At 39.5% G+C, this 19,833-nt stretch overlaps 1 protein-coding gene across 6 annotated transcripts in view; it reads right to left on the bottom strand.

Moving 5' to 3' along the window:
- CNTLN (centlein) overlaps positions 1–19,833 on the bottom strand; it is a 294,546-nt gene that overhangs the window by 11,100 nt on the left and 263,613 nt on the right. For all 6 annotated transcript variants that reach the window (XM_037902022.2, XM_037902023.2, XM_037902027.2 and 3 more), the window contains one exon: positions 1,467–1,664. In XM_037902022.2, the coding sequence (XP_037757950.1) occupies positions 1,467–1,664 (198 nt within the window). The remainder of the gene's footprint in view (positions 1–1,466; positions 1,665–19,833) is intronic.

The following is a 19,833-nucleotide window of genomic DNA, read 5'->3' as shown; positions in this document are numbered from 1 at the left end:
AAACATGCATGGTATGTATATGTAGAGTGCAAGTATATCAATTGTACATTTACATTTCCTTTGTGTGTGTATTAGACACAAACACTTACAATACACATTGTATCAAAACAATAGGACCTTATTCTGATCTCAGTTACACTGAGGTAAATAAGGAGCAACTCCATTGAAATCAATAAACCTGCAGAGGTGTAGAATTGGTGTTAAGTGAGATAGAAATCAGACTATAATGTATTTGTGTGTATGCAGTCTCTCTCTCTCTCTCTCCCTCCCACACACACACACACACACACACACACACACACACACACACACACTGTAATTGCTTTAAAAGTGTGGAACTAGTCATAATCTGTTGTGACAATATGAAAGTATTATCACTACTAGTCAACATTTTCCAAGTAACAGCACACACATTTTTTATATTTGTATGTACACACAGTCACTCTACATCTTTTTTACTCACTAGCTAGCTTTATTTCAGCTTGAGCAACTAAGAAAACATAATATTTATCACAGAGCATTTTGATGGGGTCAAATCAAATATTCTGCCATATAACTGTAGGATAGGCTCAAGAAAGAAAAGCAACAGGCTCCCTATTAGAAAACACTCGTTTAGTAGAAATTACCAAAATTAGAGACAGGTTTCAGAGTAGCAGCCGTGTTAGTCTGTATTCGCAAAAAGAAAAGGAGTACTTGTGGCACCTTAGAGACTAACCAATTTATTTGAGCATAAGCTTTCGTGAGCTACAGCTCACTTCATCGGCTGCCGATGAAGTGAGCTGTAGCTCACGAAAGCTTATGCTCAAATAAATTGGTTAGTCTCTGGATGCCGATGAAGTGAGCTGTAGCTCACGAAAGCTTATGCTCAAATAAACTGGTTAGTCTCTAAGGTGCCACAAGTACTCCTTTTCTTTTTGCAAAATTAGAGAAAACATGCACAAGTAAACTGATTTTGGTATGACAGAATAGATTACAAATTGCTTCATTAATACTGAAGTCCACCTTCAAAATGAATGTTATGTGTGAGATTATTAAATTTCCTCATGAAAAATGGAAATTACTAAGGATTTTGAAATGATTAAAATCTCCGCATCCCCATTTTCAAATCAGGAAATTTATTTTTAATTTACGCATTTACAACGGTCTCCACTATAACTTTGCCCCTTCTATATGGTCCTTTATTCAACTGTGACATTTTGTCTAAATCTTAGCTTGTGAACTCTCTGCAGAAGGCACTGTCTTTAGGTTATCTCTTTGTACAGTGTCTAATACAGTGAGGCCTTGATCCATGGTTGGGAGTGCTTGGGTGCTACTGCAGTAGTTATAATAATAAATTTTTAAAATGTTGGGCCACATCCTCAGTTGATGAAAACTGTGGGAGCTCCATTGATTTACATGGAACTGCACCAATTAACACCAGCTAAGGATATGCCCTTTACCCTAAAATAGTCCTTAAGATACCTTACCTCTTCATCTTCTGTATCCAGCATCTCCGCTAGATCAGTCTTTGAAATATTAAGGATAGATGCTGCCAAGGACTGGGCTCGGTGGACAGACTCTTTGGAAGGATACCTGTTCCATTCCTTCTCTTCTCGTAATTTTTTAGCATGTCTGATTCGCATTCTCATCTCCTGTACATTATGCTGTAACTCTCTGGTTAAGGCCTAGAACATATGAGAGAGAGAAATACACTACTGACGTTTTGGGCAAGCGCAACTGTGGTGAAAGATAAGTTTTAGGTTGTAAGCTCCTGGGGTCAGGAATTCCTTGTCATTTTTGGTCACTGTTTAAATAGTAAAGTCTGAAACAAAAATGAAGTAGATGCAATATGGAAAACAAACGAAATTTTGCCTAATCTGGTCATTCCGTTTCATTTTTTTGTTAGCTGTATCTAAAAAAAATTACCTGACATCACTCCCCTTAACATAAAGCATATTCATAGAACCAGCAAAAAGACTGATACAGATACCACTGATTTAACTCTCAACCCTTTTCAGATTCAATGGGACAAAGTCATCTTTAGAGTAACTTCACTGATCTCAATGGAGTTACACCAGGAATGGATTTGCCCCACTGTGTTCAAGCAATGGTACTAGGCAGGCTGATTTGCAGGCTGTCACATCAAGTAGCAGAAAGTTGTCTTTTTGTCCAGAAGTGGGCACTATGCTTCCCACCATGTGACCACAATGACATCACTCAAATTGTGTTTATTATTCCTTCCTTCTTTGTTCATTTCTCTAATCCCCAGTGACCAGAAGCAGTGATTATCAGTCTGCTACTTAGTGGCCACATACTTGGAGCATATGTACGTGAAGAGTAGAACCCCTCTCCCCCCACCAACCTGGTGGCTGTACCTGATGTCCTTCCTGCACATTTTTATAGTCAAGGTATAAACTTGGATTTGTGGTTTATACATAGCTGGCTGATCATCCGGATTCTAGCATTAGAGTCTCTGCTAAGCTGGTTTGAGCAGGTAGTCACTTTTTGTTAGTATATACTTTAAAGCAATTAGCTCAGAATGTACAAAAGCGGCCTGACCCTGTTCCCACTGAAGTATAAGGAGGATCAGGTTCCCAAAGAAGGCTATATAAGAGACTAGTTGCCAAATCCAAGCCTGAAAGCATAGGACATCAGTGAAGATTCAGCTCTAACCTCCCTTTTCTGTTTTTGAGAACATTTAGAACTAGTTTTAAGCTAGAGTAGGATGCCTTGTCTTGATAAGATAGCATTAAATAAACCAAACCAAACCAAGCATGGTTTTACTGTGCTCATCCTGGAATTCAATTAATATGTACCAGAAAGATGTTGACAAATTCAAGGAAATTCAGAGAAGAGCAGACCATGGCTAAGAGATAATTAAGTGGGATATGATTTTAAAAGTGTAACGATCGTTCAGTATAAGTGGCAAAAAAGAAGATGAGCTATTTAGGGTGGTATAAAGGGGGTTACTAGTTAGGAATCCAGGGATAAAACTGAGAAAAGGAAAATTTGCAGTGATTATCAGGGAAAGCTTCCTGACAGCTAGATATATAGTATTAATTTCTGAAATGCTCTCCCCAAGGGATGTGGACATAGTGTGAGCCCCATCACTTAGAATATATAAAACAAGACAAAACACAAGAAAATGTATAGTAGGAAACACCCTACAGTGACCAGGAGATGGCCTCAATGACCTAATAGGTCTTTTCCATCTCTAAACATCTCTGATTCAATGACAAAGCAGCCCAGAGCGCTACCGCTAAGCCACCAGGCTGACAACACAAGTGGTTTATTTTTTTAAGTGTGACACATGCACTTTGTCAGATGCAGAGAAAGATGAGTGGTATTTAAAAATTGCCAGCTGGGGAGAGTTGAGAGAACAACGGTAGCTCAATGTCAGAAGATCCACCTAGTGTACCCAAGTGGCACCAGGAGCCAAACATTAGTACTGCAATTGTCAACAAATAATATGCTGGGTGAGTTTAAGATTGGAGAATAAGGGTTTTATTTTGATCATCGTATCCAGGATTATTTTTAATAAACTATCTTTCTCCAACCGCTGATAAATTCCTGAAAATTCTTTCCATATTCAAAGCTAACAAGTACTGAATACCTTCATTTCAGATAAAATTGATTGCAGTATTATGAAGCTTGTTTATTGGCATTTTGGGTAAAGTACTCTTCAGCCTTCAGTGTAATCAAAACACTGTTAATGTATTTGAAACAAATCTTAACAGGATTTCTCTGATCCCAAGATCTATTCATTATCTTCCTGTTACTTTCACAATTTAATATTTTGCTACAACTAGTTAAACTATCCTTATTATAAACTTGCATCCCCCCAACACAGATGCTGAAGGTACATCTACACTCACGGTGGCGTGTAGAGTACAGGCACTGCACGCCCAGTTAGCCCGGGTATAAACAGCAGTGGACAGTGAGGGATGGCTTAGGCGAGGAGAGTGGAACAGAGTGCCCTACACGCCTGAACCCTAGTGTATATACCCTACATGGCTTTCTGCATGTCCAAGCAGTGCTTCCCATGTTTACGTCTCTACTTTTAGTTGCCTGCTGCCTCCCTGCTGTTGGAGCCTCTTCTCACCGCAGTGAAAGGCTCCAGCAGCAGGGAAAAGACTCCAGCAGGGGGAGGCAGAGGGAAACAGCTCTGGCCTTTCCCCACTGCAAGAGCTTTTCCCCACTGTCAGAGTCTTTCACTGCCATTGGAAGCTGCACACCCCAGTGACAAGGGTGGACTCAGCCTGCTTTCACTGCAGCATGTAGCTACATGTGTAGTGCTTGTACCCTACATGATGCCATAAGTGGGTACCATGAAAGCAGAGCAGGTATTCCAATCTGTCCAATGTCAAAAATAGCCAAAGGATTCTGGCTCCTGTGGTATTTTCAATATAATGTCTTGAGACAATTTATTTCCATAATATTTCTACAGCTGACCAGCCACCTGGCTGGGGGTGGGGTGGGGGGGAAGTCAGAGCATGGGATTTTCAAAAGAAAATAAGGGAACTGGGCCCTATTCTCTACTGGCCAAATGAAAAGTAGCTGTGTAGGCTTTGCTTTCATGTTGCAGCTCAGGCTCTCAGGCCTCCCCATCCCTGCAGGCTTGAGAGCTCGAACCCCAGCTGAGCCACAACTACATGGCTATTTTTAGCACGCTAGCGGGAGCCCCACTAAACAAAATCTGTGGATCCCGGCTCGGGCAGATGCATTTCACAGATGCAGTGCTGACATATGCGAACTGAGACAGGAAGCCACTGTCCAACTGATTTAAACAGCTAACCAATTTCAAACAGGGTTTGGTTTGTGTTGAACCAAAGTGTGTTGAACTGAGTATCAACACTGTTCTTTAATTCAGTAAAGGTCCAATATAGACTGTACTGAAGGTTCAGATTTACTCTGGTCTGAGGTTCCAAACTAATCAAGCATTTCCCATTGTGTGTTTTAAAAATTTAAATGTTTTGAAAGAGACAGCACTTTCTACAAACCTGCTGAAGTGAATGCAGGATGTGGCTTTAATGTAGTATTCATGTTTGATGGCAACACCTTTGTTAGTGTTAGTGATGCTAGTACTTGCTCTTTCTTTTTGTTTTCCTTTGTCTCAAATCTCGGGGATATTTTCTTGCTCAAGTCATTTTCCCAGCTTAGACGTTCCTGTCAGACTTATTCCTGTGGGACATACGTAGCTTCTACCAGATGACTGGAGTGGGAATCCCTGATTAATTCCTGAAAATGGCTCTACAACACATCAGTAGCAATTGCTACTGGGCCAGCTATATATAATGCAATAGTTTAAACCTTCAATCCTTTTTAAGCAGTAGGAATTGTCACATTAGCTATAAGCTGCATGTAGTTATATACAACTTATAACTATGTATTACAATAACATCCCCTACAGTTATCATTACAAACTAATTTCCATTATAAATCTTGTTTCCATATTTTCCTAACTTTCTGAAACATTCATTTTTTGTGTGTGAAATGTTCCATTCTTAGTCTCTACAAAAGGTGACATTTTTTTTAAAGTTTGAGCAATGTATCTTTTGCCATTTTTGAGGTCTACAAGGATGAAAATATTACATTTCCTATTTTTAAAAATGGCCACACATTTTTACACAGAGATTATTTGGAAATGGTGTAACTTTGAAAAATGGCATGTATGGTAAAGTGTCCACATTGAGGAGTAAATAGATGACCAAGTCTGAAAAACAGTGACTGGATAATAATAAAGCTTCCCAACTCCCCCTATTCAGAAAAGATTATTCCCATGTAGGGGAGTAGATACTATGGATTTCCCCCATTCATAGGGCTGGGGTGGGGTGGCGTTCAATCTGCTAAACACCCAACATTACAATTGACATGAGTTGTTCTTGGACCATTGCAATGGTACATGATGATGGCCTCAATGCCTAAAATTATGGATGTAATTACCATGATTTCTTACACAAATGACCCCATGGCTCTCTTGCATGTGGAGTCCTTGATTTATATGCACAAATGTAGGGAATGCAACTGTGCAAGCAATGAATGCATAAATGAGCCCCTGCTTTCTAAAACACAGCCCAGAAAAATCACCAGAGTCACAAAATGCAAAAGTTAAGATTCCAAGAGCAGTGCTATCTTAACTATGTTGCAAATCACGTAATGTCTTCTAGTCCACTATTTAAATATGTATTTTAACAGTTTATTCTTTTTGTCATAAAAGATATATACTATAAAAACATTCAAGATGTGCAACATGGCCCTGTTAATATTTCAGCTGTAACTCAGACTTTGCATTACCTTATTTCTGGTGACTAACATTTAAACCTTAATGACATTAAAGAGGTTTTGTGCATTTGAATAGTATTTGTTCACTATGGTTCTGTGATGAAGGTAGAAGATTGGGACAGAAGACTTCAGAGTTCTATTCCCAGCTCTGCCACAGTCATCCTGGGTGACCTTGGGCAAATCACTAAGGGGTACATTTTCAAAGCTGAATTCTTGAATCTAGATGCCTAACTTTAGACATCTAGGACCTAATTTCCAAAAGTGCTGTGTATTCACAGCTCCAGTCAACTTCAGTGGAAAGTCAGACCCTAGGTTTGTAAAGCTGGGCACCCAGAAACCTGGGGCATGCAAATTTAAGACCATTTCTGAAAAGGTGGGTCTTAAGAACTTCCCAGTTTTCTCCTTCTGTAAAATAGAAATAGACCTTTCCTATCTATGACGAATGTCGTGAGGCAACTTCTCTGTGCCACAGTTTCTCTTTCTGTGAAATGGAAGATAGTCATTCCCTAACATTTCCTCAAATGAAAGTTGTGAGGTTAAATAAATTAATATTTTTGAGGTATTCAGATATTATACAGTAAATTCAATTGATGTAAGGCCTGTTCAAATAAATACTTTATACAAGCTTACAGACTCTAAAATGCAGGCTGGTTACAGCCTTGCATGAGGGGCAACACACAGGTGTGCCATGACAGGAGGAGCTCTGGGAAGGAACAGTAATGTAGAGTACAGATAAGCCAACCTCTGAAATAACGGGGATTAGGAAACAACTCTCTCCCTGGGCAGGTTACTCCATAAAGGCCCACCACAGGTTTTCTGAATCACCTGAGTTTGGTCACTGTGGACCACAGCTGTGATCTAGTATGGCAATTTCTATGTCTCCTCCCACTCCTGGATGTTCACCTTCTTTTCAAGCCACCCCTTTGACTCTTGGAACAGCCTCTCCCCTGGTGGTGGGCTAAGGAAAGTCATCCAATGATGATCCTCACCTTTTTGCTATTGTATTGTTTCCCTTGCTGTTTGTGAGCTAAGTCAGGTAGGGATTTTGTTTTATTGTCTGTTTATAAAGTGCTCGGTACCTACTGGTTACTAGGCAGTATAAATCCTATATTATTTACTCAGGCAAAAATGTACTCCCATTAGTATCAATAGGAGTTTGAGGAGTTTAATACGAGTCCTGAATAAGGACTAGGATATTTGCTTCATCACTGTTAAGATGATGCCTTGCCACTCCTGAGGTTTCACTTCTTTTCTTATTTTGATGATAAATGTATATTTCACACTAATACACAACAGGTTTTATTCAGTGGAAATTTGTCTGTGCAGCTGCTAAGCCATAGAGAGTATGAGAGTTTCCTGATTAGGCATAACTGTGAAGGCTACTCCCTAGTCCTTTGTGGTATTACTTGCTCAGAAGTGGAGGTGCTGTCAGTGTTGGCCTTACATGGGTGCCTGATGGGGATGCGGGTGCTTTAAAGGAGAATGAGCAGCACAGAAAGATGTCCTTCTGCCTGACAGATCTTCAATAGCGTGCAGCCAAGGAGAAGTGTGGAGCCTACCGAGGCAAAGTTTTCTCCTCAAATGGCAATCTGGGGAATCCCCCCTCACCTCTCAACTTCCCCCCTCTATTTTAGGCCCTCTATTGGGGCAGATATCCCCCAGATATCCTGAGACACATCTATCCTCCTCTTCCTCCTCCTGGAACCATCATTTATGTGTGCGCCTCACTTTCCAAACCTATTCCACAAATCCCAACTGCAGAGGTGGAAAGGTTTTCTTCCATTTAGGCTTTGTATAAACAGGATGATCAGCCAAAGTACAACTAGCATGCACAGTCCAGAAGGTTGTGCAGCATTTCACCTGTATAGCCTTACAGCACACAACACATTTACACATGCCAAGGAAATACTTGAAAGCCTAGCAGGATTTGGCCCATGTGTACAACAGAAACACAGAATAGTAACAACTTGGACACATCACTTTTTATGGATATTACAGTATATAGTTGTCAATAAAAAAATCATTGAAGTTTCTCTCCCTTCTTTCTTTGCAATCTGATCATAAAACGATTGACATATAGATAGAAAACATTCAACTTTATGTATATACAGTTACTACAGAGTTAAAAATCTAATGAAATTGAAAGGCATTACTAATAGCTTTAAACAATACTAAAATACATATTGATGGTTATCTCATTTCAGTGCAAATTCCTTGGTTACCTCTAGATTTGCATTTATAACCCAAGAGCACTTATTTGTGGCACGCATCCGATGAAGTGAGCTGTAGCTCACAAAAGCTTATGCTCAAATAAATTTGTTAGTCTCTAAAGTGACACAAGTACTCCTTTTCATCTAAAACTTTGTATCCCACCACACATACCAGAAATGGAATAGAAAACCTTACATGAAACAGGAAGACCATTCGCTCCTGTGAAAATAAAAGCATGAGGGAAGTTTTCACTGAGGAAGATGATCTGAATGTTGCAGAACAAAATGTTAAACTTAGAAAACGAATGCATCTTTTTACTATTATCATGTATTATTATGTGTATTATAGTAGCGCCTACAGGCCCCAGCTTAGATCAGGTACTGCAAAAAAACCACAGAGACAGTCCTTGCTCCAAAGAGCTTACAACCTATTCTAAATAGACAAGACAGGCAGAGGGTGGGACGGATAGCCGAGGTACACACCAAGGCAGTGGCAGAGCAGTGGCACCTATCCATAGATCAAACTGCCTCTCCAAAAATACTTGCCAGAAATAGTTTTAAATACTATTTAAATACTAAGAGCACATGTATATCACTATACCATCGAGCCTTCTTCCTCGTTCACATAAACAAGCTGACTAAAACCTGTTGTACATTCTTTCACAAAAGAAATGCAGGGGTACTCATGCACAGTGTTTTGGAGGACAGATCTCAACTTTTTGCATTTTAAAAATGTAGCCTGAAAGGTCAGTTAATATTATAACAGAAAAAAGAAGAAAAATAGTGACTGTAGTGACAGAAAATAGAAATTACAGTGTATGGAATTTTTGGCCAGTTCTGATCTCAAATCAGTTTTACACTACTCTAACTGTGCTGACTTTAGTGGAATTATTCCTGATTCACACTAGGGCAATTGAGAGGAGAATCAGGCCTTTTTTTGTTGATTGTTTTTTAAAAAGACTATTATTTCCCAATTTTTTTTCCACTTTCCGTCCAACCTTGTTTGCCTACATATCATTCCTCCATAATACAGAGGTAAAAAGATCCCAGTAGTTGAAGTAAGAGTTATGAAGCCATAATTTGGTCCCTAAGTACATCATTTTAACTATCTTTCCCTCTAAGTGACTTCTCTCAAGCAGTCACAGGTGAGGAAAATTACAGGGAATAAGCAGTTTAAAATATTTTTAACTTCAATTTTTATCTTTAACTTTAATTTCAAGATTAGCAGTTCAAGGACACTAAATACACTGTACCGAGTTTCCTAAAAATTGTTCAGTGAGTAATTAGTTTAATACAAATTAAATCATTTATTGTAACCAACTTAAAATGTTACCTTGTTTCTAAGACAAACCAGATTTAAATAAACAGGTAGGAATGGCTTTACACTGGCTAGTTATAGTCTAACCTGAATCTAGGTAAAGAATTGTATACAGGAGTTTCTTCAATTGTCTTTCTCTCCTATCTGATTATCCTCTTTGCTGCTAATGTTCTATTATATCCCCAGCCAGATTTCTTGTCCAATGTTGATAATTACTTTGTTTTTTCTATTTCCTTTTTTATCCTTACTACATGGATCTTGAGTTTAAAAGTTCAATATAGTCAGGGTATCTCTTGTAATTTAACTCAGAGTAGATGTGTGGGCTCAGCCCCTTCCCACTGCATTTGTATCAAATGGACACCTCATCCCTAGAATACAGGAGGTCAGACACCTCTTGACAAGAGGGGTATTTGGTAACAGATGCTATTTAATCTTTACAATCATTTTAGTGCTTGATATACAGTAGGGAGTAGAAGGTTAAGGAATTAGGCTACAGGTCAGATCATTTTCAGGCTCCTAAGTAACATCAGTGAAGACTCCATAGTTCTTTGTCATCCTGCCACCAAACTTACAACACAACCCCCATGTTTTGTGACCCAGCAAGAAGAAAGAAACATTAGCTTACTCTGCACTAGAGAACAATATCTGAATTTATATGCACATAGTCAGTGTGGTCAGACAGACAGAATATTGGTGGTAAAATATATTAATAACCCCAAAATGCTGTTTATGTGAAATGAGCTGTAATCATCATCTTCATGTCCTATATACTGTAAATTGTGCTTTACTGTAACACAATAATAGATTTTAGAGCTGATTCTCACTTCATTTACCCCAGGTTTACCTGTAATTTAGACATGTGTAAACTGTATTAGAATAATGACGTTCATTTAAAGGTCGCATAGAAATATTACTATGATTATCTATTTGTAAATAGTAGTGCCCAAAGCCCCCTACTAAGATCAGGGGCCCATACACATAATAAGATACAGCCCCTGCCTTAAAGAGCTTACGTTCCAAATAGAGGAACACAGAGGTGAAGCAACATCATGCAGCAAGTCAGCAACCTAGACGTAAACATAAGTTTCTTGACTCCCAGACTAGTGCCCTATACACTAGCCCATGCTGCCTCTCTGCACAGACATCAACAAAACATAAAAAATATAAAACAAACTCACTGTGTGAGGGCCAACAGGCACCTAATACAAACTAAATTCAAACCTAACTTAAAAGAGGCCAATTCTGCCGCTGCTCACATCAGGAGGGGGAGCATTCCACAAATCAGGGGGTATGGAATGATAGATCTAAACAGCATTTCTCCTGCCTTACTGAGACTTTGGCTCCCAAAGCCCCATAACTCTCAGACCTAAGTGAATGAGCTGATAAAAATTGTGTAAGAATCTCAGAAAGATATTTAGTAGCCAGCCTATTAAATGTCTTAAAGTACAGTTCTAGTCTAAAAAGAATGACCAGGTTAAAAAAAACCTTCTTATCCCAAAGATCTGCTCCCTGTATGCATTCAGAGTCATACCTGCTGACTTTAGTGATTAAATTAAGAGGTTTCATTACTTCTTTTTTTAACCTGTTAGGCACTATAGAGCAAACACAGGTGGGAGAGTGACTTGGATTCTATTCCTTTTTTTTTTACATCACAGTTATGTCATTACAAAGCAAATCAATTGCATGACAGCAATAAGCTGTACAGATGTCACCGAGAGCATAACTTGGCGTCAGCACATTTATTACTGGAGATTATGCTTAAGAAGGAAAATTTAGTTTGACTATCCAATCCCGGGTAGACGTTGCAGAGTTGGCAATTCAAGGGAAAAAACCAAACTCCTTTACTTGTATACTATGCATACCCGATCTGGAATCAATGACATTCAGTAAACATGGAATCCCACAGTGCCATTTTTAAACTTAAAATCAACAATAAACACCTAATGCACTGAGTGACATTGAGAATAAGCAGAATCCCCTCTGACACCCCAATAAACCATTCACAGTAGTAGGCAGTGGCAAGAGATAAGGGTTTAGGGTTGATCGTTTTAATAGACTAATATGGAACTTATCACAACAATCTGACTGGTGTCAAAGGCATGCATCATGATTCACATACCAGAGGTGGTCAAAGTCTGGTGATATTCATGAGACGGTAAAAACCTGTCTTCTTCATGACTAGCATGTGATCACTTAATTTTACCCATGGTGAAGGATAGTGCCCAGAATATGAATTGTAGTGGCCCTCTGAAGCAATTTCCCACCAAGAACTGTGAAGAATATGGAAATGTTACTCTTCTCATATCTCTTTCCTGGCTCAATTAGCAGAATGACTTGTGGTCAGGTAAGATTTATCTTCATTTATGCATTAACAAAAAATTTTTTTGTTAAAATAGTGCTCAAGCAAATTCTGTCCCTTTCAGAATCCAGGAAGAACTCTATAGACAACTGGGTACCATCAGCTTACCAGAGATAGCCCGGTCTAAACTCAAAGAAAAATTTCCCAGGAGACAGCATATATAAAGGCTGAAGAGCATCTTTTTACCATTACCACTAAACTGTTCCAATCAACTGAAATAATTATGCAAAGCAGTCCAAAAAGGGGCCACTACAAGGACTCCTTGCCATAGATGTCACAATGATATTACCTCCAAATTTAGACTTTTAGGTACAATCTCCAGCCCTCATCACACACAACCACTCTCCCCAGCTTTGGTATTTCCTTAAGCCAAACCCTAACAGTGTCTAGCAAAACAGCTACCAATTATGCCCCTGCAAACACTGAATACCTCTCATAGGAACACCACTGACAGAATGGGTGCCGCAACACAGTCACCATAGTTGGCAAATTCTGACTTGTTCACCTGCTGCAGGATGAACAGTTGCTCCAACTACAGCCATTGGTCCACCATTGCAGCAGTAACACTATCACCACTGGCTTTTGATACTTCATCTGCAGTTTGGTCAAACTCTTTGATGGGTTTGTTCCAAAAGTACTATAAAAGTCCTTTTGTGATTTCTGTTCAAAAGCCACTACACATAGGACTCAAGGGAAGGAGACTCCCTTAGATATTCACTATAGCAGCTCTGTAATCTTGGACAACATTGTTGCATTACTGTAATTCTGTAATGCTACAAGATAAGATTCAACATTAGTTATCTGAATCAGATGTACAGACATTTACTCAGGAGGATTACACATGCAGCTGCTGAAATATATTATACCTTGCAATTTGGTTACATAGAATCGATCATTTAATCTAATTCTTCTAAACTGTCATGCAGGCTGAAGACAAAAAATGTTAAATAATATTCTAGAGGTTTTATCTACATCCATATTATCTGTTATAGAGATAAAAACCCAAGCAAAATGCATTTTTTCTACAGCTTAAAAATAATAGAAAATGTTGAGTAAGGAAAAGCTCTCTATTTATTCTTCAATTTTATTAATCAAGATTCTATCCATTAAGACATTTACATTATACTGGTGTACTGTATGCATCACTAACCATATGCCATCACTAAACAGTAGGAGTTCAGCCATTCACTTCATTCATTAAAATCCACAGAGCCTATTATTCTGTTTACAGTCAAATAGATATTCACTGACACTATTCAGGCCTCTGATTCAATTTGCCTAAATCCCAGATGCAGAGTAATCCTGATGGAGATTAACTTAATTTATCACCAATTTCTTTTCAGAACCATCAACTGCTGGTGTTTCTTAATAAAAGCTGTGGTTCTCTTTTTTCCTGAAACCAGCACTCCTAGCAGAAAAACTGATCTGTATTTGATTTTTAAAATGGTAAGTGGTTTTTGTTTGTTTGTTTTTTTTTTTAAGAGAGACAAGTTGTGCTTTGCATGTAGATCATCCTCACTTAAGGGCATTTGCTGCATTATTTGCCATTTATAAAACTCCATGAGGGCTGTGTTTTGCAAACGAAAATACTGATTTTCATCAAACTGAGTTGCTTTCCTTTAACCACATATTTTGTTGATTCAGGTAGAAGACAGATTGTCAGACTCCATCACCTGCTACAGCACGATACAAAGGAATCACACTGGATATTTTTTCTAGATAAAGTGATGACAATTAAGAGCATGCTTAATGGACCAGATGGCTTTCTTCTGGCTTTTAAATGTTCCCAATTGGGAACATATTTCCTATCAACTTACAGCCGTGTCCAAGGTGTTCACTTTCAAAGCAAAACTGATAGCGTTCATTTACATAAATGGTACAATAACCATTCTCATTTCTAAGCTGTCCCTGTAACCTAATAAAGTGATCTTTGGACAAACTAATACTAGCAGAGTTTTTAAAATTATATGGATTTTGTCTGTGCAGTAATCTCTAGTTCTCTTATTTAATGGAGGCTAGTCCATTCCTAACTTAAAATACTGAGCATTTTTTAGCCACTGCATTCCACGCACTTCCCCACTGCATTTAATATCTTCTGATGCAGACATGGGTGATGAACATGCAAGTCCTCTTGCTGGTGGGAAAGTTCAACTGTCCACTCCTACCAGGGATGAACAAATCACACAGTAAATCTGATGAATGCTATGAAGAGTAGCTGTGTTCAATGAGACAAATATTGGCCATATATCATCCAGGCAGTACTAGGTACCCATCCTGTATCAAATGTAGGCAACCATTATTGGCCTGTGTTCTTTTCATATCCTAGATCCAGGAATGAAGGAGGTGGAAGAGGATCACTGCCCAGGTAGCTCATGCCTTGGCAAAGAAACAAGCCGTCAGGAACAGTATCCCCGATAATGTCATGGCAAACCTGCTGGCTCAACTTTGTGACTTTGTCCGCACCCTCAACTATTTCACATTTGGGACAATTCAAGTTAAACGGCACTGCTATGGGTACCCGCATGGCCCCACAGCATGCTAACATTTTTATGGCTGACTTAGAACAACGCTTCCTCAGCTCTCGTCCCCTAACGCCCCTACTCTACTTGCGCTACATTGATGACATCTTCATCATCTGGACCCATGGAAAAGAAGCCCTTGAGGAATTCCACCATGATTTCAACAATTTCCATCCCACCATCAACCTAAGCCTGGACCAGTCCACACAAGAGATCCACTTCCTGGACACTACAGTACCAATAAGTAATGGTCACATAAACATCACCCTATACCGGAAACCTACTGACTGCTATACTTACCTACATGCCTCCAGCTTTCATCCAGACCACACCACACGATCCATTGTCTACCACCAAGCTCTAACATACAACCGCATTTGCTCCAATCCCTCAGACAGAGACAAACACCTACAAGATCTCTATCAAGCGTTCTTAAAACTACAATGCCCACCTGCTGAAGTGAAGAAACAGACTGACAGAGCCAGAAGAATACGCAGAAGTCATCTACTCCAGGACAGGCCCAACAAAGAAAGTAACAGAACGCCACTAGCCGTCACCTTCAGCCCCAACTAAAACCTCTCTAGTGCATCATCAAGGATCTACAAGGATCCCTCACTCTCACAGATCTTGGGAGACAGGCCAGTCCTTTCTTACAGACAGCCCCCCAACCTGAAACAAATATTCACCAGCAACCACACGCCACACAACAAAAACACTAACCCAGGAACCTATCCTTGCAACAAAGCCTATTGCCGACTCTGTTCACATATCTATTCAAGGAATACCATCATAGGACCTAATCACATCAGCCACACTATCAGAGGCTCATTCACCTGCACATCTACCAACGTGATACATGCCATCATGTGCCAGCAATGCCCCTCTGCCATGTACATTGGCCAAACCGGACAGTCTCTACGTAAAAGAATAAATGGACACAAATCAGACATCAAGAATTATAACATTCAAAAACCTGTCGGAGAACACTTCAATCTCTCTGGTCACTCAATTACAGACCTAAAAGTCACTATACTCCAACAAAAAAAATTCAAAAACAGACTCCAATGAGAAACTGCAGAATTGGAATTAATTTGCAAACTGGACACAATTAAATTAGGCTTGAATAAAGACTGGGAGTGGATGGGTCATTACACAAAGTAAAAACTATTTCCACATGCCAATTTTTCCCCTACTGTTACTCACACCTTCTTGTCAACTGTTGGAAATGGGCTATCCTGAGTATCACTACAAAAGTTTTTTTTCTCCTGCTGATAATAGCCCACCTTAATTGATTAGTCTCGTTATAGTGTGCATGGCAACACCCATTTTTTCATGTTCTCTGTGTATATATATATCTTCCTACTGTATTTTCCACTGCATGCATCTGATGAAGTGGGTTTTAGCCCACAAAAGCTTATGCCCAAATAAATGTGTTAGTCTCTAAGGTGCCACAAATACTCCTGGTTCTTTTTTTCACCAGGAGAAAGGTGACATTGAGAATGTGTAGAATCTTCTCTTCTCCCCCATTGCTCCTGGAGAATTTTGAGTGTTCCTGTCAAGGATTTCTCTTACTTCCTCCTTCTCCAAAAGACTAGTTCCCTGAGTGGGAGGGTCCATGAACTGGAGTGTGAGTGTGTGTTGCTTTTTTCCCAGGCAGGGGGATCACCAAATAGGCCCAGAACATTTTCCAAACATCAGGAATCTCCCCAATACAACCAGCCACCTAGTCACTAATCCCCAATTCCTATAATCTCAGATCCTTTTCTGCATTTTCATATCCACTCATGTGAGTCATTCTTATGTGAGGCCTTTCACTGTGTTTTAGTCAATAGGAAAATGTTTGAATTTTTCATATTGTCCCTCTGAAGAAAACTATAGCAAATGAGTAGAACATGGCACACACAGACTTGGACCTCACCACAATATATTCACAAAGAAATTATTCTAACATTCCATAACATTTATTACTGAATTACCAGGCAGGGGCCTAATTAAACAATGGGTGGTATATTATGCACTTATCACCCTTAACTTCTTTGTCATCAGTCTTTGATATAGTCCCTGATCCAAAAACTTACAATCTAAACTAAATATAGAGAATGCAAGATCTGTGAAGTGATATATATGTTGAAAGTCCAAATGTTAAGTGCTGTCATTTATATCATCTAAATAATGGGTAATTGGTGTTATGAGTGCATAATATGCCACCCATTCCTTTAATTAGACTCCTGCCTGGTAATTCAGTGGTAAATGCTAGGAAATGTTAAACCTTTTCTTCATTAATATACTGTAGTGAGGTCCAAGTCTATGTGTGCTCTATTTGGGTAATTTGCTATAGGTTGCTTCTGAGGTACAATATGAAAAATGCAAACATTTTCCTATTCGCTAAAACACAATGAAAAGCTTCACATAAGAATGACTCACATGAGTGGAGATGAAAGAAGAGAAGATGGCTGATTTGCATGCAAGGAGAGAGCATAAAGTGCAGCATGGCAAAAAAATACAAAGATGGAAGTGGAAAAGGAATACAAATGGGGTTTTCAGAGATGGGTTTGAGAGGAAATGCAAGAGAAGAGAAGAGATGTTCACAGGTATAGTGATGTGGAGTGAATTGAAAGCAAAGACAAGAAGCTAAGTTTCAAAATACGAGAGGAAGCAAGTGTAGGTATTTCAAAGAAGGCAGCGAGGTCAAAGTGCAGGATGAAGAGTATTATTTTTGGTGACATTTTGCATTTATTGAATGGAGGTGAGATGAGAGGCAGGGAGGCCATGTAGGATATTGCTTCAGGGCAAGTATTTTAGCAGGGGGGATGAAGAAGAGGAGTTTTAGAGATGTGTTGCAGGAAGAAGCAACAGGATTTGGTGATATAGCTGGGGCAGAAGGAAAGACGTGTTAATATGATACAAAAGAGATTTAGATGAAACGAAGAGAGAAGATAAACTCACAAAGAGAAATAAGGAGGAAATAGACAGAAAGAATGAGAACTGAAAAGAGAAATCTGAGAGACATGATTATAGAGCAGGTAGGGATTTATCAAGGAACAGGTGTAAAGTTAGGAGAAACCAGCAGAGAAGAGGGTGATTGTGTTAAAATGGCAGATTGAGAAGGATTAGAACTGAAACAAAGCCCTTGCAATAAAGGTTTATAGAGAGAGTAAGGAATAGAAGAGACATGGGGGACGAAGGGAGGGGTAAACACACAGAATTTTGCCAAAGAAGTAGGATTGTTTAGAATGTTTGAAAATAGACTGGAAGAACGAGAAAGAATTAATTTGTATTATATTGGAGGAATTCAGTCTGGTCTCTTTTATTAGAGGCACCTTGCAGGGTGAGAGGAGGAGTAAACACAAGTAAGAGAAGATAAAGGCTGTAGGTTGGAGGGAGAAAGAAGCAAACGAACCAAATGTGGCGGGGAAGGGGTGGAGAGCTGAGGGTGGAGAGAAGAAGCAAACAGAAGAAAGGGGGAAATTAGAAGAAGAATAAGGTGCCTGAAACTTAAAGATAGAGAATAGGCAGATGGACTGGAGGTCCTGAAAGATAATATGATGGGAGGAGGGTTGTGGCTCAGGAAGAGAAAGTAAGTAATAACAAAGGAGAGAAAGAGAAAGATGGTGATGAGAAAAAGGAAAAAACAGATCAAGAGATTAATAACAGTGGTGTCTGCACTAATAAAAATCAGTTAGGTTTAATGAGTGACCAAAGCAGTACGCTAAAGTGATGGTCCATAGTAAGACGTCAAACAAAGAGGTTAAATTGAAGAAACAGGAGATAACTGCAATTGGCTGAGTCACTCATATGGAGACAAGTATCCCGTGACAAGAGTTAAGTACTGAGACAAGAGGGAGGGCCAAATGCCAAAGTAAAAAAACGAAGAGACTGGAAAATTGACAGCCATCTGAAGAGAATAGAAGAGGCAGGGCAAACTTCAAACAAAGAGGTGGTATGGGAGGGAGAGCACGGATACTGCTTCCTTGTGCTAACTCCATTTTCTTATGGTTCTAGTATGAGACCATAAAAGGTATTTTACATGATTTACCTGATACAGTATATAACTCCACTGAAACTTGTGAAAGATTTTCAGCTGTATCATTTATTGTGGTGCACTGTGGATAAAATTTGGTTTCAGAAGACTTTTCTTTCATAAATATTTAGTAACTAGCTAACTAAAGCAGTCTACTAAGGACTTCTGTGTTCACCAATATTTGACTTACAGACAACATCTTCATTTCCATGCAATTTATCTACAAAGAGGGACAGGTGCAGCAGATTAACAGTATTCAGCAAAAAAAAAAATATTTGAAATAGGAATACACATTCTTTTATTGAGGTGAGGTTTGAGTGACTATGTAAAAACTGAATTTTTTTACATTACAAGGGAACTAGGTAAATGTTAATGAATACACATGGTTCTGTGGTTACAAAGTGGCAGCCTTCACCAGTGGGTACAATATGGAAGTAGCTGGTTTTCTGTTACAGAGTAAGTTAACTACCTCATGCTCATTCTGCCACTTATGAAAGCAGAAAAGCTTCTACTTTGCCATCTTCTATTTTTGCAGCAACTGTTCACTCTTGAGGGATGGAAGCGTACCCTTGTCTTCACTTGATTCAATTAAAATTAATTTCTATTTCCCAAGAGGAATTAACTCGTGCAAAAGGTGATTAGAAGATACAAGTCTCTTTAAGTAACTGGAGTCATGTAAGAGATTCTATAGCAGTGGTGGGCAACCTGCGGCCCATCAGGGTAATCTGCTGGTGGGCCGCGAGACAGTTTGTTTACTTTGACCATCCGCAGGCACGGCCGCCAGTAGGTCCCAGTGGCCCTGGTTTGCCGTTCCTGGCCAATGGGAGCTGCGGGAAGTGGAGACCAGCACATCCCTGCGGCCCGCGCTGCTTCCTGCAGCTGCCATTGGCCGGGAATGGTGTGGCCACTGGGAGCTGCGGGCGGCTCACCCTGCAGACAGTCAATGTAAACAAACTGTCTTGCGGCCTGCCAGAGAATTACCCTGATGGACTGCCCACCACTGCTCTTTAGAGAGAAGGGTAACATGGAACAAACTCTTAAGCCTGATTCTGCTTGCCCGTTAGTTTTATACCAGTGAAATTCCATTGTCTTCAAGGAAGTTACTCCAGAATTACACCATAAGTGAAAACAGACTCCGATATCCT

This window comes from Chelonia mydas, chromosome 5 (assembly GCF_015237465.2).
Source record: "Chelonia mydas isolate rCheMyd1 chromosome 5, rCheMyd1.pri.v2, whole genome shotgun sequence".
In the NCBI taxonomy this organism is placed as follows: domain Eukaryota; kingdom Metazoa; phylum Chordata; order Testudines; family Cheloniidae; genus Chelonia; species Chelonia mydas.
The sequence above is the reverse complement of the archived record's forward strand: the minus strand, read 5'-3'. Positions and strand labels throughout refer to the sequence as shown.